This window comes from Oncorhynchus mykiss, chromosome 1, assembly GCF_057628025.1.
Source record: "Oncorhynchus mykiss isolate SJ-2025 chromosome 1, ASM5762802v1, whole genome shotgun sequence".
Classification (NCBI taxonomy): Eukaryota; Metazoa; Chordata; class Actinopteri; order Salmoniformes; family Salmonidae; genus Oncorhynchus; species Oncorhynchus mykiss.
Window position 1 is genome coordinate 57,867,685 of NC_143022.1, and position 19,554 is coordinate 57,887,238.

General features: G+C 43.3%; 1 protein-coding gene across 3 annotated transcripts in view; it reads right to left on the minus strand.

The window, feature by feature from the left end:
* LOC110525190 (membrane-associated guanylate kinase, WW and PDZ domain-containing protein 2) overlaps positions 1-19,554 on the minus strand; it is a 251,137-nt gene that overhangs the window by 38,969 nt on the left and 192,614 nt on the right. For all 3 annotated transcript variants that reach the window (XM_021605194.3, XM_090235041.1, XM_090235045.1), the window contains 5 exons: positions 16,903-16,960; positions 16,014-16,129; positions 11,659-11,841; positions 7,810-8,342; positions 7,485-7,656 (listed from right to left, as the gene is read on the minus strand). In XM_021605194.3, coding sequence (XP_021460869.2) covers positions 7,485-7,656; positions 7,810-8,342; positions 11,659-11,841; positions 16,014-16,129; positions 16,903-16,960 — 1,062 coding nt within the window. The remainder of the gene's footprint in view (positions 1-7,484; positions 7,657-7,809; positions 8,343-11,658; positions 11,842-16,013; positions 16,130-16,902; positions 16,961-19,554) is intronic.

Below are 19,554 nucleotides of genomic sequence, written 5' to 3' on the forward strand. Positions count from 1 at the left end.
CTCAGGAGTATAAAGCATTGGCTGACCTGAATGTAATTCTGTGATCCTTCCTTAACCCGTAGGAGGCCCAACATAGTTGGCTACTTCAAAATGGTGAAAGCCCTCCATTACAATGCCCATGCAAAAGCAGGCTTCGGGCCAAGTGTGCTCTCTATCCAACTCTATGAGTACATCACATACAGGAAGCCTAACATAGCATAGCCGCTAAAACAACAACCTCACTAACACAGGCCCCCTGTGACTCCAACACATCAAAGACACGCACACTGAGCGTACAGAGAAAGGGAGAGACCCAATATATACATTTATACTGTCCGCTAACATGCAATTACGGTAGAAATGCTGTCTCCTTAATTGTTCACAAGCAGCAAGTTCATATGATAAAAGTTGTACTGTAACTAGCAAAGCAGCTATAGCAGCATCTGAAGAATCATGTGGAACTATCTGCGTTTATTCCGCTTCAGTGCTCCTCTGAAGGACCCTGGATAACAGTGTTGTGGTGGGCAGCGGGACAGGGGAAGCGAGTGTTTCATGAGAAATGTTAGCAGCATGCCATTGAGAAGTGGTTATTTGTCCTGTGCTTTGTCAGTGAGAGAACACTGGGAGGACTATAGTTGAAGGTCAGCCAGCTAAAAAACAGTCAATGAATGTATACACAGGGGTACAGGGCTTTAAAGGCACAAGTTTGGATATTTGATGCTGTTCAATGGTTTGGCTATTTCAATTTATAATATTTCCGGGGATGGCATTGAGCTGGAAAACTAATTACGGAGAGGTGCTTTAAGATTCTAACAGAAGTCAGACGGAATGTGGGTCGGAACGTGAGAGCCAATCGACCTATATGGAATAAAAGTGTTTTAGTCATGGTCTGCTTCACAAATGACACAATATTCCCTATACTGTTTAGTGCACTACCTTTGACCAGGACCCACAGGGCTCTGTTCTAATGTTCTATTATGTGCAAGTAAATCAACGTCAACGCGATTTTTAACAGAATGTTCGAAAAAGGAGGGGGTAGACTTAAGAAGTTAACTTCTTAAGTCTACCCCCTCCTTTTTCGAACATTCTGTTAAAAATCGCGCAACTTTTCAGCGTCCTGCTACTCATGCCAGGAATATAGTATATGCATATGATTAGTATGTGTGGATAGAAAACACTCTGAAGTTTCTAAAACTGGTTAAATCACGGCTGTGACTATAACAGATCGTTTGTTTCATCAAAAAACGCAAGAAAAACTGCCACCTCATGAACTATAGCTTCTTCTCTATCCCAGTTTTTCTTAGTCAAATTCGTTCCACGTATATAGATGCTGAGCAATTACATTTAATATTTCAATTCTATAGGTTTAGAAAGCTCTTTCTCATAGAATCCAAAATGATGAAATGTAATTCTTCTTGCGAATGAATAAAGACATGTCGTCGGCATAAGCAGAGATAACTACACGACTATTTCCAACAGATACACCTTTTATCCTTTCATCCTTTAAAATTATTTTTTAACAAGGGGCTGATGGCCAGCACATAGAGGACAAGCCTGCTTTACGCCTCTCAACAATGAAGGCTTCGTCAGTGAGTGGTTTATATTCACTTGAACAGTTAATTTTGCAAACAAATTTGTTACATTTTTTATAACACCATCTGGGAAACCATGCCATTTAAGAAATGCCCATACAGTTGAAGTCGGAAGTTTATACATACACTAAGATTGGAGTCATTGTGAGTGGTTTTTCATTGGGAGTGGATTTTCATTTGTGGAGTGGTTTTTCAACACATCCACAAATTTCTTGATAACAAACTATAGTTTTGGCAAGTCGGTTAGGACATCAACTTTGTAATCTACATCTACAAGTAATTATTTCAACAATTGTTTACAGACAGATTATTTAACTTAGAATTCACTGTATCACAATTCCAGTGGGTCAGAAGTTTACATATACTACGTTGACTGTGACTTTAAACAGCTTGGGAAATTCCATAAAATGATGTCATGGCTTTAGAAGCTTATGTTAGGCTAATTGACATCATTTGAGTAAATTGGAGGTGTCACTGTGGATGTATTCCAAGGCCTACCTTCAAACTCAGTGCCTCTTTGCTTGATATCATGGGAAAATCAAAAGAAATCAGCCAAGACCTCAGAAAACAATTTGTAGACCTCTACAAGTCTGGTTCATCCTTGGGAGCAATTTCCAAACGCCTGAATGTACCATGTTCATCTGTATAAACAATAGTACTCAAGTATAAACACCACAGGACCACGCAGCCGTCATACCGCTCAGGAAAGAGACGAGTTCAGAGATTAATGTACTTTGGTGCGAAAAGTGCAAATCAATTCCGGAACAAAAGCAAAGGACCTTGTGAAGATGCTGGAGGAAACAGGTACAAAGTATCGATATCCACAGTAAAAAGAGTCCTATATCAACATAACCTGAAAGGCCGCTCAGCAGCAAGGAAGCCACTGCTTCAAAACCGCCATAAAAAAGCCAATGGCTATAGTGACCATCGGTATGGAGGAAAAAGGGGGATGCTTGCAAGCTGAAGAACACCATCCCAACCATAAAGCAAGGGGGTGGCAGCATCATGTTGTGGGGATGCTTTGCTGCAGGAGGGACTGGTGCACTTCACAAAATAGATTGCATCATGAGGATGGAAATTTATGTGGATATATTGAAGCAACATCTCAAGACATCAGTCAGGAAGTTAAAGCTTGGTCGAAAATGGGTCTTCCAAACGTACAATGACCCCAAGCATACTTCCAAAGTTGTGGCAAAATGGCTACAGGACAACAAAGTCAAAGTATTGGAGTGGCCATCGCAAAATTTGTGGGCAGAACTGAAAAAACATGTGCGAGCAAGGAGGCCTACAAACCGGACTCAGTTACACCAGCTCTTTCAGGAGGAATGGGACAAAATTCCTGATGTGGCCCACTACCAAGGACTGTGGGCTCTCCTTCTCCATGCCCAACATGAGTAAAACTTTTTAACGTGTTAACCCTCCCAAGGCTGCAGGCCCTGACGGCATCTCTAGCCGTGTCCTCAGAGCTTGTGCAGACCAGCTGGCTGGAGTGTTTACAGACATATTCAATCTTTCCTTAACCCAATCTGCTGTCCCCACATGCTTCATGATGTCCATTGTTCTTGTACCCACGAAAGCAAAGGTAACTGAATTAAATTACTATCGCCCCATAGCACTCACTTCTGTCATCATGAAGTGCTTTGAGAGTCATGGACTTCCTGACGGGCCACTGAAGTGGTGGTGAAGGTAGGAAACAACACCTCCACTTCACTGATCCTCAACACTGGGTCTTCACGAGGGTGCGTGCTCAGCCGCCTCCTCTACTCCCTGTTCACCCATGACTGCATGGCCACGTACGCCTCCAACTCGATCATCAAGTTTGCGGACCACAAAACAGTAGTAGGCCTGATTACCAACAACGATGTGACAGCCTACAGGGAGGAGGTGAGGACCCTGGGAGTGTGGTGCCAGGGAAATAACCTCTCACCCAATGTCAACAAAACAAAGGGTCTGATCATGGACTTCAGGAAACAGCAGAAGGAGCACCCCTCTATCTACAACGACGGGACCACAATGGAGAAGGTGGAAATATTCAAGTTCCTCGGAGCGTACACATCACTGAAAAACTTAAAGGTTCCACCCACACAGACAATGTGGTGAAGAAGGCGCAACAGCACCTCTTCAACCTCAGGAGGCTTTAGAAATCTGTCTTGGCACCTGAAACTCACAAACTTTTACAGATGCACAATTGAGAGCATCATGTTTTGCTTTAGCACCGCCTGGTACCGCAACTGCACAGTCCGCAACTGCAGGGCTCTCCAGATGGTAGTGTGGTCTGCCCAAAGCATCAAAGGGGCACACTGCCTGACATCCAGGACATCTAGAGAATCCAGTGTTACAGGAAAGCCAAGAAGATCCACAAAGACCACAGCAACCCGAGCTACGGCCTGTTCACCCCTCTACCATCCAGAAGGCGAGGTCAGTACAGGTGTATCAAAGCTGGGACCGAGAGACTGAAAAACAGCTGCCATCTCAAGGCCATCAGACTGTTAAATAATCACCCCTAGCCCCCACCCAGTACCCTGCCCTGAACTTTAGTCACTGTCACTAGCCGGCTATCACCTGGATACTCTACCATGCACTCGACCAGCATACTCTACCATTCAGTGCCTTAGACTGCTGCACCACATAGACTGCTGCACCACTTGGGGGCCTAAGGCACTGCATCTCAGTGCTAGAGGCATCACTACAGACCCTGGTTCGATTCCAGTCTGTATCACAACCGGCTGTGATATGGAGTCCCATATGGTGGTACACAATTAGCCCAGCGCTGTCCGGGTTAGGGTTTGGCCGGGGTAGGCCGTCATTGTAAATAAGAATTTGTTCTTAACCGACTTGCCTAATTAGGGTTTAGATAAAAACACTGGTCACTTTAATATGGTTTACATACTGTTTTACCATTTCATATGTAACCTGAGAGGTTATGTATGTTAGGCCCATCTTATTTAACTATTGCTGTACATATACTATTGTTCAGAAATACTACATATTCTATCCATATACTGTCCATATTGTCTATCCATCCCATAACATATACACTGAACAAAAATATAAACGCAACATACAAAGTGTTGGTCCCATGTTTCATGAGCTAAAAATAAAATATCCCAGACATTTCCATAAGCTTATTTTTCTAGAATGTTTTGCACCATTTTTGTTATATACCTGTAAGTGAGTATTTCGCCTTTGCCAAGATAATCCATCCACCTGACAGGAGTGGCATATCAATAAGCTGTTTAAACAACGTGATCAATACAAAGGTGCACCTTGTGCTGGGGACAATAAAAGGCCACTCTAAAAATGTGGAGTTTTGTCACACAATAGAATGCCACAGATGTCAAGTTGAGGGAGCCTGCAATTGACATGCTGACTGCAGCAATGTCCACCAGACCTGTTGCCAGAGAATTTGAATGTTAATTTCTCTAGCATAAGCCACCTCCAACATTGTTTTAGAGAATTTGGCAGTTCGCCCAACAGGCCTCACAACTGCAGACCATGTGTATGGTGTCGTGTGGACGAGCAGTTTGCGGATGTCAACATTGTGAAGAGAGTGCCCCATGGTGGTGGTGAGGTTATGGTGTGGGCAAGCATAAGCAACGAACAATGAACACAATTGCATTTTATTAATGGCAATTTGAATGCACATAGATACCGTGATGAGATCCTGAGGCCCACTGTCGTGCCATCATCTCATGTTTCAGCACAATAATGTACGACCCCATGTTGCAAGGATCTGTACACAATTGCTGAAAGCTGAAAATGTCGCTGTTCTTCAATGAACTGCATGCTCACCAGAGCATGCTCTGGATTGACATGTACAACAACATGTTTAATTTCCAGCCAATATCCATCAACTTTGCAAAGCCATTGAAGAGGAGTAGGACAACATTCTACAGGCCACAATCAACCAGCCTGATCAACAAAGGAAATGTGTCGCAAATGGTGTTCACCCAGATACTGACTGGTTTTCTGATCCACACCCGCTACTTTAAAAAGAAAAGGTATCTGTGACCAACAGTTATTGGGAAATCAGGACCTAATTAGGGCCTAATGAATTTATTTCAATTGACCGATTTCCATATATGAACTGTAACTCAGACAAATTGTTGCAATGTTGTGTTTATATTTTTGTTCAGTATATACACTGTAAAGTCCGGACTCTGACATTGCTCGTCCTAATATTTATATATTTCTTAATTCCATTATTTAACTTGTTAGATTTCTTTGTATTGTTAGATATTACTGCACTGTTGGATCTAGGAACACAAGCATTTTGCTACACCTGCAATAACATCTACTAAATATATGTATGTGACCAATAAAATTGGTCCACCAATCAGGTCTTTATGGTAGAGTGGCGTCTGGCCACTCCAGATACCACTCCTCAGTAAAAAGGCACATGCCTTTTGGTTCTAGACTTGGCGCTCTGGTACTGCACGGCAAGCGGTACAGGAGCGCCAAGTCTAGGACCAAAAGGCTCCTCAACAGCTTCTACCCCCAAGCCATAAGACTGCTGAACAATTCACAACATTTACATTGACCCCCCCTCCCTTTTGCACACTGCTGCTACTGGTTGTTTGTTACCTATGCAAAGTCACTTCGCCCCCACCTACAAGTACAGGTTACCTCAACTAGCCTGCACACACTGACTCAGTACAGGTGCCCCTGTATATAGCCCTATTATTTTTATTCGTATTGTGTTACTTTTTATTATTATTTTTTATTTTAGCCTACTTGGTAAATATTTTCTTCTTCTTGAACTGCACTGTTGGTTAAGGGCTTGTAAGCAAGCATTTATTTGGCGCATATGACAAAGTTTGATTTGATTTGACAGCCCGCTTGGAGTTTGTCAAAAGGCATCTAAACGACTCTCAGACCATGAGAAACAAGATTCTCTGGTCCGATGAAACCCAGATGGAACTCTTTGGCCTGAATGCTAAGCATCACGCCTGGAAGAAAAACCTGGCACCACCCCTACTGTGAAGCATGGTGGTGACAGCATTATGCTGTGGGGATCTTTTTCAGGGGCAGGGCCTGGGAGACTAGCTAGGATCGAGAGAAAGATGAACGGAGCAAAGTACATAGAGATCTTTGATTAAAAACCTGCTCCAGAGCACTAAGGACTTCAGACTGGGGGGGGAAGGTTCACCTTCCAACAGGACAACGACCCTAAGCACACAGCCAAGACAACGCAGGAGTGGCTTCGGGACAAATTTCTGATTGTCCTTGAGTGGCCCAGCCAGAGCCCGGACTTGAACCCGATCAAACATCTCTGGAGAGACCTGAAAATAGCTGTGCAGCAATGCTCTCCATCTAACCTGACAGAGCTTGAGAGGATCTGTGCCAAGCATGTAGCGTCATACCCAAGAAGAGTCGAGTCTGAAATCGCTGACAAAACAATTTAATCCATTTAAATTTGGGGATGTCATTTTAGGCAAAAATTTGAAAAGGGGTCAGATCCTTTTACGAATAAGGCTGTAAACATAACAAAATGTGGAAAAAGTCAAGGGGACTGAATACTTTCCGAATGAACTGTATGTGTTAATGTGTGTGTGTGTCCTCAAGTCTGCATGTGTGTGTATGCATGTGTGCCTTTGTGTATGTGTATGTGAGTTGTTCTATGGGTCGGCTGGTACAGGCAGCCTAAGGTAATTAGCAACGCCCTTGGGTCAAAGATGGTGGTGTATTTAATTCTTCCACTCATTTCAGAAGCACAAAGGGACATGCATTGTAAAGGATAGTGATAGAGTGTGGTCAAGTGCAAACACAGCCGATTCTGTGTCCATTCTATGATCTATTGTGGGTGCTTAATCAAGCCACCCTAGTACATTTCGGCTTGGCTCAGCTAAGCTCAGTAGTGTGAAAAGGGTAATCAAGTCAGAAAGAGGCTGTTCAAGAGACAGAAAGACCTACCTTCCCCTCCTCCTCTCTGTATGAGTAGCGTGGCCTCGGCTCCGACAGGACACTCTTTGAGCAGCTCCACCACACGGCCGTGTCTTGCCCCCACCACACCCTGCTGGTTCACCTCCAGGATCAGGTCTCCTTCATTCAGACTCACTCCGTCCTGCACAACCGGCTCCAACACCTGTACAACATGGAACATAGTCAGGTATGAGGATGGAAAACTAGGGGTGACGACAGACAGAGGGACGGATGGACAAACGGACACAGATAGAGAAGTAGAATACACAATGCAAAATGTACAACATAGAAGGTTAACACAAGAATAACACCCCACCTGTTTGACCCGCTGCCCCGTGGGGCTGTCGGCGATGGTGAACCCGAACCCCTCTGCCCTCTTCACCATAGTCACCGTCAGCAGCTCCGCCCCCTGGATCACGCCCCCGGTGATCCCCGTCGCCCCTGACGACACCATGGAGACATTGTCGTCGCGCGGCGTCACGGTCGGAGCGGACCCGGGGTTGGTGAGCGGTAATGAGGACCCATCCAGGTGGGTGTCCCCAGGGTGGGGTGCCCCAGGCTGGGCTAGAGCCTGCGAAGGGAGCTGAGAGCTCAGGGAGAGGTACTCCAGGTAATGGTTGTAGCTGCTACGCCCGTTCACCACCATGGGGTGGTGTTCCATGCCAATGGGGGTCAGGGAGTTTCCGGCGGATGCCCCGCTGGGGTCCTCGGGGTCAAAAGGCAGGGGGTAGCCCCGGCAGAGGACCAGGGTGATGCTTTGTCCAATGAGAACAGATTGGAAGAGTTTGACCACATCGGCGTGAGTGGTGCCCAGGCAGCAGATGTCATTGATGTAGACGATGACATCACCTAAAGGGGGAGGAGGCAGAGTTCTTGTTCATTAGGTATCAAATGGAAGAAGATGGTCTGAAACAGGTATAAAAACATAATGTATTGAACAAACACATTCAAATGTGTCTCAGCTAAGTCTATCATGGGAATCTCTAGCGAACTATAGAGTGTGTATAATTAGTAAACACAGAAGAAGTCCGATGTCCCTAGAGCAGGATTCAGATGGGGGCCAATTTTTGTCAGAGCAGATGGTAATTTGTACACTGCAAATGTTATATATTTATTTCGGATCCCCATTAGTTGCTGCCAAGGCACATTAAGGCACTTACAAAGTATACCCAAAAAGAGATTGTATTTACCTTGATAACATTGAGACATGATCACGTCTCTCTTTTTATTTCTAGGAAAACTTGGGAACAGATTTTCTTTGCTGAATTGGTGATTTTACAGTACATTTTTACCAAACACTAAAATCCCCCCAAAACATTAATATTTTGGAGGCCAAAGAAAAACACTCGTGGGCTGGTTTCACCTGTTGCCAACCCCTGCCCTAGAGTGTCACAGAGGCCCATGATATCAATATGGCAGCAGAGTTAGAACGAAGGCAAAGCTCTACATGGGTGGGTGTGTGTGTGTGTGTGTGTGTGTGTGTGTGTGTGTGTGTGTGTGTGTGTGTGTGTGTGTGTGTGTGTGTGTGTGTGTGTGGGTGGGTGGGTGGGGGGGGGCGTGAGTAAAAGTAATGATACCTTAATAGAAATCTGTGAATGTATTTTAATGTTTTAAGATTGTATAAACTGCCTTAATTTTGCTGGACCCCAGGAAGAGAAGCTGCTGCTTTGGCAGCTAATGGGTATCCATAATAAATACAAATAGAAAATTCACCCAGAAAATACTATTCGAGTATAAGTCTAAAAGTATTTGATTTAAAATATAATTAAGTATCAAAAGTAAATGTAATTGCTAAAATATAATTTAGTATCTAAAGTAAAAGTATACATAATTTCAAATTCCTTATATTAATCAAACCAGATGGCACCATTTTCTAGTTTTTTTTTACTTACGAATAGCCAGGGCCACACTCCAACATAATTTATAAACAAAGCATGTGTGTTTAGTGAGTCCACCAGATCAGAGGCAGTAGGCTTGACCAGGGATAAGTGCATGAATTTGACAATTTTTCTGTCCTGCTAAGCATTCAAAATGAGTACTTTTGGGTGTCAGGGAAAATGTATGTAGTAAATAGTACATTACTTTCAATAGGAATGTAGTGTAAATGAAAAGTTGTCACAAATATAAGTAAAGTACAGATACTGTGTGTGTGTGTGTGTGTGTGTGTGTGTGTGTGTGTGTGTGTGTGTGTGTGTGTGTGTGTGTGTGTGTGTGTGTGTGTGTGTGTGTAGCAGAGGCTCAGTGTGTCTCTGTGGACAACCATCTGGAGTGTATTGGCACCAAGAGACAACCATCACACTGCCACTGTACTGCTATGCCAACCTGGTGATGGTTAACAAACACACACGCGTGCAGACACACACAGACAACGTAAACATACTCCCCTCCCACACAGCAACACCACAGCTCCAATAGGCCAGCAAATATCAGTCAGGGATGGTGCGTGTGTGTGCGTGTGTGTGTGTGTGTGTGTGTGAGAGAGAGAGAATGTCAAAGAGAGAGGGAGACAGCAAGCAGCAGAGTGTGAAATCAGGACAGTGAGCGAGCAAGAGGGATAGAGCAAGATATAGCAAGATATAAGCAAGATATAGCCTAGGCTGACCGTAGATATGCTATTGTCACGCCCTGGTCTTAGTATTTTGTGTTTTCTTTATTATGCGTGTTCTCGGCCCAGTACCACCAGTGCCAGCACCACGCACCAGGCCTTCAGTGCGCCTCGCCTGTTCAGCGCTGCCAGAGCCTTTCTCCTCTCCAGCGCTGTCGGAGTCTCCCGCCTGTTTAGCATCTGCATGGAGCAGCCAGAGCTGCCAGTCTGCATGGAGCAGCCGGAGCTGCCAGTCTGCATGGAGCAGCCGGAGCTGCCAGTCTGCATGGAGCAGCCGGAGATGCCAGTCTGCATGGAGCAGCCGGAGCTGCCAGTCTGCATGAGCTGCCAGTCTGCATGGAACAGCCGGAGCTGCCAGTCTGCAGTGAGCTGCCGGAGCTGCCAGTCTGCATGGAGCAGCCAGAGCTGCTAGATCCGCTAGTCAGCCATGATCTTCCAGATCCGCCAGTCAGCCAGGATCCGCCAGTCAGCCATGATCTTCCAGATCCGCTAGTCAGCCAGGATCCGCCAGTCAGCCATGATCTTCCAGATCCGCCTGTCAACCAGGATCCGCCAGTCAGCCAGGATCTTCCAGATCCGCCAGTCAGCCAGGATCCGCCAGTCAGCCAGGATCTGCCAGAGCCACCAGCCAGCCAGGATCTGCCAGATTCTACTACCTGCCTGAGCTTCCTCTCAGTACTGGGCTTCCTCTCAGTACTGGGCTTCCTCTCAGTACTGGGCTTCCTCTCAGTCCCGAGCTACCCCTCAGTCCCGAACTTCCCCTCAGTCCCGAGCTTCCCCTCAGTCCCGAGCTTCCCCTCAGTCCCGAGCGGTCCTTGGTTATTAGGCCAAGGTCGGCGGCAAGGGTCGCCAATCAAAGGACTCGTTACAAGGGGACTAAGACTTGGTTGGAGTGGGGTCCATGTCCCGAGCCGCCACCGTGGACAGACGCCCACCCGGACCCTCCCCTATGGGTTTAGTTGTGCGGTCGGGAGTCCGCACCTTGGGGGGGGGGGGGGGTTTGTCATGCCCTGGTCTTAGTATTTTGTGTTTTCTTTATTATTTTGGTCAGGCCAGGGTGTGACATGGGTTTTTGTATGTGGTGTGTTTTGTCCTGGGGTTTTGTTAGGTATTGGATTTGTGGCTTAGTAGGGTTATCTAGCATAGTCTGTGGCTGTCTAGAGTGGTTCTCAATCAGAGGCAGGTGTTTATCGTTGTCTCTGATTGGGAACCATATTTAGGCAGCCATATGTGTGTTTCGTGGGTGATTGTTCCTGTCTCTGTGTTTGTTGTCACCAGATAGGCTGTATAGGTTTTCACATTACGTTTGTTGTTTTTGTATTGTTCGTGTTTTCTTCTTTATTAAATATGTATCAAGAATACCACGCTGCATTTTGGTCCGACTCTCCTTCACCTAAAGAAAACCGTAACAGCTATTATGTGCCTGAATAATTTGAAAATGTTTGGAGGAGCACTGAACCGCCCACCCACACACAGAGGAATGTGGCTTTATAAATTTCATGATTTTGTAACAACTAAATTGTGTGTGTGTGTGTGTGGTTAGTTCCTAAAACACAGTACCTGTGTCCATCTTCTGGTTCTGTGCAGCAGGGCCCTCGGGTATGATACTCTTGACCTGCAGGAACTCATCCGGTTCATCCCCTCCAATGATTGTGAAGCCAAAGCCCATGTTGCTCTTCTGGAGAGCCGTGGACAGAAAGGAGCCCTTCAGCTGGGTGGGGTCCCTCGTGAATGGGGGCTTCTCTGGAGAATTGTGGGTTAGAGTAGGCCAGTAATACAGTAGAATAATCACTCCTAAAAAATACATCTGCTGTTGAAGTCGGAAGTTTACATACACTTAGGTTGGAGTCATTAAAACTAGTTTTTCAATCACTCCACAAATTTCTTACAATCAAACTATAGTTTGGCAAGTCGGTTAGGACATCTACTTTGTGAATGGCACAAGTCATTTTTCCAACAATTGTTTACAGACAGATTATTTCACTTATAATTCACTGTATCACAATTCCAGGGGGTCAGAAGTTTACATGCACTAAATTGTGCCTTGGAAAATTCCAGACTCATATGTCATGGCTTTAGAAGCTTCTGATAGGATAATTGACAACATTTGAGTCAATTGGATGTGTATCTGTGGATGTATTTCAAGGCCTACCTTCAAACTCAGTGCCTCTTTGCTTGACATCATGGGAAAATAAAAAAAAATCAGCCAAGAGCTCAGAAACCTTTTTGTATACCTCCACAAGTCTGGTTCATCCTTGGGAGCAATTTCCAAATGCCTGAAGGTACCACGTTCATCTGTACAAACAACAGTACGCAAGTATAAACACCATGGGACCACGCAGCTGTCATACCTCTTAGGAAGGAGATGCGTTTTGTCTCCTAGAGATGAACGTACTTTGGTGCGAAAAGTGCAAATCAATCCCAAAACAACAGCAAAGGACCATGTGAAGATGCTAGAGGAACAAGGTACGAAAGTATCTATACCCACAGTAAAACGAGTCCTATATCGACATAACCTGAAAGGCCGCTCAGCAAGGAAGAAGCCACGGCTCCAAAACGGTCATAAAAAAGCCAGACTACGGTTTGCAACTGCACTTGGGACAAAGATTGTGCTTTTTGGAGAAATGTCCTCTGGTCTGATGAAACAAAAATCGAACTGTTTGGCCATAATAACCATTGTTGTGTTTGGAGGAAAAAGGGGAAGGCTTACAAGCTGAAGAACACCATCCCAACCGTGAAGCACAGCATCATGTTGTGGGGGTGCTTTGCTGCAGGAGGGACTAGTGCACTTCACAAAATAGATGACATCACGAGGTTAGAAAATGATGTGGATATATTGAAGCAACATCTCAAGACATCAGTCAGGAAGTTAAAGCTTGGTCGTAAATGGGTCTTCCAAATGGACAATGACCCCAAGAATACTAACAAAGTTGTGACAAAATGGCTTAAGGACAACAAAGTCAAGGTATTGGAGTGGTCATCATAAAGCCCTGACCTCAATCCCATAGAAAATGTGTTGGTAGAACTGAAAAAGCATGTGTGAGCAAGGAGGCCTACAAACCTGACTCAGTTACACCAGCTCTGTCAGGAGGAATGGGACAAAAATCACCCAACTTATTGTGGGAAGCTTGTGGAAGGCTACCCAAAATGTTTGACCCAAGTTAAACAATTTAAAGGCAATGCTACCAAATACTAATTGAGTGTATGTAAACTTCTGACCCACTGGGAATGTGATGAAATAAATAAAAGCTGAAATAAATAATTCTCTACTATTATTCTGACATTTCACATTCTTAAAATAAAGTGGTGATCCTAACTGACTGAAGACAGGGCATTTTTAACAGGGTTAAATGTCAGGAAATGTGAAAAACTGAGTTTAAATGTAGTTGGCTATGGTGTATGTAAACCTCATACATAGTTGAAGTCAGAGATTTACATACACCTTAGCCAAATACATTTAAACTCAGTTTTTCACATTTCCTGACATTTAACCCTGTTAAAAATGCCCTGTCTTCGGTATATATATATATTTATTTTCTGTTTTTGATGCGGTGAGGGAAGAGATATCAGAAATGGTTTGGCTGGACCAGGAAGTAAAGCCCAGTCTCCGGAGCAGGGATCATATGTGGACTAGAGTTTGCAGTGTTACCCACTCAGCCAAACTCAGGCACAATAATAATCCCTCTTATAGTGATTACATCCGTGCAGGAAAACTTTATCACTATAAGCTGTTGATTGCTAATACAGCATTCAATATAAGCGTAGTGCACTGTACTGTATGTATCTAATATTATATGCCATTTAGCAGATGATTTTATCCAAAGCGACTTATGTGAATATACATATTTTATAGTAGTTGTATGTGATTTCTGTGGAAATTTAACCCACATCCTTAGTATTGCCAGGGTTGGCACCAGAACAAACAGCCATTTGATTTGGCCAGTTTTTCTTACGGGACCTTGGTGTTATGATAAAGACAATAGGCAGCTCGTGAGTTTCAAGTTTGGGGTAGCTTACAATTTTTCCTACCATTTCTACCTATCTGCATGGCAGTTCTGATTATTTTTGTATTCACATTTTTGTGAAATAATAACGTTTTTTGTTTCTCAAAATTATTGCCACCTGGTTAATCATGAAAATATTAATTAAAATGATAAAATTCAACTAATGCCTTTACATATGGACACATTGAGGGTGTTATTTAATGGAAGCCTATCAAATATAATCCAGTTAGAATCAGGAACTCCCCAGGTTAACTGTTTAGGCCCCTTGCTTATTTTCAATGTTTTACTAATAACATGCCACCTACTTTGAATAAAGCTAGAGTTTCTATGTATGCGGATGACTCAAAAGTATACACGTCAGCTTCTACAGCAACTGAAATGACTGCCGTGCTTAACAAAGAGCTGAAGTTAGTTTCAGAGTGGGTGGCAACGAATAAGTTAGCCCTAAATATTTATAAAACTAAAAGCATTGTATTTGGAACAAAACACTCACTAAACCCTAAACTTCAACTAAATCTTGTAATAAATCATGTGGAAATTGAGCACGTTGAGATGACTAAACTGCTTGTAGTAACACTAGATTGTAAACTGTCATGGTCAAAACATATTGATGCAGTAGTAGCTAAGATGGGGAGAAGTTTGTCTGTTATAAAGCGATGCTCTGCCTTCTTAACAACACTATAAACAAGGCAGGACCTACAGGCCATAGTTTTGTCGCACCTTGACTACTGTTCAGTCTTGTGGTCAGGTGCCTCAAAAAAGGACTTTGAAAATTGTAATTGGCTCAGAACAGGGCAGCATGGCTGGCCCTTGGATGAACACAGAGAGCTAAAATTAATAATATGCATGTCAATCTCTCCTGGCTGAAAGTCGAGGAGAGATCGACTTCATCACTACTTTTATTTATGAGAGGTATTGACATGTTGAATGCACTGAGCTGTCTGTCTAAACTACTGGCACACAGCTTGGACACCCATGCATACCCCACAAGCCATGCCACAAGAGGTCTCTTCACAGTCCCCAAGTCCAGAACAGACTAAGGGAGGCACACAGTACTACATAGAGCCATGACTACATGGAACTCTATTCCACATCAAGTAACTGACGCAAGCAGAACATTTGATTTAAAAAAACAGATAAAAAAACACCTTATGGAACAGTGGGGACTGTAAAGCAACACTCTGCCAACAACGTTTCCACTCCGAGAATGGGAACAATAAATGACTGTGATTCATGCATTAACAGAAATTAATTAAACCAAATGACTGGAATTAAAGGTACATTTACTAGGCCTACTGGTTACATACATTCACGCAATGGAATAATGAAGGTGCAAGAATTTGCGGAGACATCGGAGCACATTCTGGAGAGCAGAGTGCATGCATTCTGGAGAGAGACATCCATGTCTTAGCCACACACACCTCCCCTTCTTCTTGTCTCAATATTTTAAATTATACTCAAGACACATTATCTACACACATTTTCAATGCTTTTCACCGACAGCCGAAACTCAATAATCAGCTAGACCTATTGCCACATGTCCTGCCCAAATTGCTGGCTTCCCAAATAAGCATAGGCCTATGCACTTGTGAATCCACAGCAAAAACAAAAAAAAATATCCTGTGTGGTTATGTCAAGCTCTCTGGTAAAGTATTTTGAATAGTTTTTTGGACAGACGTAATTATTTAATTTTGGTAAAATATCAATGAGACGCTCATGTCTCCGCCCTATCAATGTGAGTCAATGTCCCAAAGGCAGGAATGAAGGCGACAAGCTTAGGTCTGCATATTATGCCCATAGAAGCGCAGTGGGCTTATTCAGGACAGACTTTGGCAAGAGTGAGCCCTCTCGCACCGCTCTGTCTTATTATAGGTAGCCCATGTGTCTGATGCTGTGAGGGTGTTGTTGTACCTCTGTATATAGTAGGTAAAGGCAGAGCTGACAGTCCCTGGTTCTGCATCTGCTGCTCCAGTCGTCTCTTGGCCTCCAGGACAGGGTTCTCAAACTGAGTCCTTCTGTTGATGTGGCTGCAGGGAACAGGACTATGACAGTGAAATCCAGCAGCATCAGTGTGTTTTGTGTTCCCTTCTCCACATATAACCATTGTTTTAGTCAGTGTGTCAGTGTTCCAGGCTGATTACATTGCACTGTTTGTATGGGCATCAGAATGATGTGGTTAGTTTATATGTTCAACACCTAGCCATGCGTTGTGAGATTTGGCAGGCATCTGCAATGTAGTCATTGATACTTGGGTGAGAACACACATTTAATTTTAAATTGGTGAATGTAGCTTAAATAGAAATCAGTGCATGATTGAGGTGAAAGTGTTGTCAGGATTTTGTCCTAAATCTGTGGCTAACAGTGGGCAGTGAAAAAATCTGTATTTCAAATGGTATTGTACGCAAACACATTACCTAGTAGCCAACCAGCTTGCGCCAATCCCATTTAATTACAGTAAAATACTATAAAATACAATGTATTTCCTTCATTAAGATTATAGTAACGTTGACTTTTTTACACTAGAATACAATAAATGTTACAGTATTGTGTCATTGCTAGGATATTACAGTAACTTACAGACAGCTAGTGGCAAATAACATACTGTGGATATTACAGTAACCCCTTTACGGTGTAAACAATGAAGACAGAATTGACTTTTCTTAGAACAGCATTTGTTGAATGTTCTTTGAATGTCTGTTGCATGTTATAATGCTAATGTTAGACCGAAACCTGATTAGAACTTAATGAGAATGTTAGCTAATATCCTGGGAATGTTTTTTGTTTTGCGGGGAGGACTTACTCTACGTAGTAACTGCCATAGATAGGGTCATCGATCTTCTCCCAGCCATACGGCAGTTCTGGACAGAAGGAAGGAAAAAAGAAACGATTTGGTAGGAATATGATCACATTCAAGAAGGACCCTTTTCCAGGTGCTGGACTGAGCGATTAGTTCAATGAAAACAAAACAAATCTGTATACTGTTAAAGTGATATTTTACTAGCCTGACACACAACTGGGTCTTCGTCGGGAAAAAGAGTAACATCACAACAAAGACATTGATATATACTAGGGTTGCAGGAGAACACATAAAAAGTGTCGGATCTTAATAAAATCCCCTTAGAGTCAATTGACCCACCTGTGTGAATGCTGAACAGCCACTTTAAATAATGTTTACATACCCTACATTACTCATCTCATGTACTCTATATGCAAACCAATTGACTTTATTCCATCAAGTATCATCAAGTATCATCAAGTATTCTCACAGCTTGCTAGAGCATAGTGCAGTGGTCTGAGCAGCACACTTCGGCTGAGCAGCACACTTCGGCTCCAAGCATCACGATTTGCGCAATCATTTTGATACTTTGCATGAATGGAAACTAATGTTGGTGTAGCCTACTGGTGTTATTTTATTTGTTTCCAATTCATGTTATCCCATTAAATAAAACTGTCTTTAAAATAAATGGAGAGGCTGTGGATCCAACTTTTCAGGATCTTTAGTCTGCACATGTAGGGGTCATGTTCTGCGCATTTGTACACAGAGAACAGGCTACTCAGGTGAATGGTGCTTGTTTAATACAGTTAGATCAAAGCTGAATCCATGTCTGCGAGATCACATAATGATCACAGTATTCTACATAACCAAATATAATAGCATAGTAGTACACCACTGCATTTTCTCTCATTTGGCCAAAATTCAACAGCGCCACTAGGCGCTCTAAAATTCACTCACTGTAGGCTGCATCATTCAAAACCACACTGCAGGCTACTTTGAAACACTATAACTCAAGAAGATCTAAATGCATACCCCCATGAAACAGATTGAGATCAAATGGTTACAATGCAGATGCTGCATTGATGTTTCACTGGTAAAACTTGAAGAATTATCATTCACGATTGAATGTGGTGGGTTTTTTGCCATACAGTAACGTTATACTGTGCTACTATATTATATTTGGTTCTGTTAGGTAGAATACTGTGATCATGATTCAGTTTGACCTAACTTTATCAAACAAGCACCATTCATCTGAGAAGCCAGTTCTCTACGCTTAGAGAACATACACATGCCATGATTGAACTGAATTTTGACAGTTGATTCTTAACCTTAGGGTTACCTTAATTGAGTATCTTACATGTGTGATTTAATGAAAGTTTGAATTTTATAGCATTTTATTTGAATCTGGCACTCTGCATTTCCCCTGGCAATTGGCCAGTTGAGACGCTAGCGTCTCCCCTATCCATAAGAGGTTTTAAGGCTATGTGGGAGGTTATAAACATACAGTCAGTGTCCAGATTTCAGTTTCAATTTAACCCACCTGAACAGTAGGCTACAGTTCCCTTGCATACCTGAAGGGCACATTTGGCATTTGCTGTATGATCGATGAGGAACTCCATATTGCAAATGTACTGTCCCTTACCATATTTCCTCAAATGTTTGTAAAATTCACGGATGGCGGCGGGCTGTGCACTGGGGCCAGATCTTCCAGGAAGTCATCGAACGAAGTTTCTCGGACTTTCGGTTTCCGTTTTATAAGATGTTCAAATTTTAGGTAATTTTTCCGCTGTCCCAGTAAATTCCAGCAGATGTCGAATGGAATCTTATTGCAAATGTACAAAACATCACCAATCACGACGTGGCCTCTCGCACACACACACACACACACACACACATGAAGGATGGAGTGACACAGTGCGGGGCTTAAAGACACACAGAGCCTGCAATGGCATTACCAAAATATCTAGGCTGTGCCGAGTTCAACAAGATGCCCCGCTTGACCGTAGCTTGCTCGGTCTGAGCGCAGCGACTATGAAAAAAGTAGGTGCATAATGAGGCCTGACCCTAAATTGCAGGTACTTTTGGGTGACAGTGGGAGAACCGTTAGGGTCAGAAGCACAATTCGACCTCAGGAACGTTCCTGAGGTCCTCCCAATCTGTGCAAGCCTAATCTTGACCATGTGGTATTAACCCTTAACAGTGAAAAGAAGGTGTTTACATCAAACCGTTTACAATGACTTTTCTCCACGTAGGAATACATTGCCTGCTCCCCAAAATTCAACCTGAAGCCTGTGTGGGTTATGAATTTCTTATGGACCTGATGACTATCCATCAGGCCATTATGAGGTCTACCTGTGTTGATTCTAAGTTTCCTGGAGCAACCGGAAGTGGTTAAATTCACCCTAAAGATATTTTGATATACCAAACCTGCAGTTTGTGAGAAATAGTGCATTCATCTCTGTGTAAATCAGTCAGGTATTTATGTAAAGACTTAAAACTCAGGATTCTGTGAAAGCCTACCCAAATGAGGATATGCGTTTACTTTTAGCTTCCTGTGTCAACCGGAAGAGCCTTAAATATGGGTCAAAGGGGCTGTTTCGAAGGGTTAAAAAAGTCAGATATTTCCAAAACTTAAAATGTGTGATTAGGCAACCCTCATGAACTGTAAATCAGTCA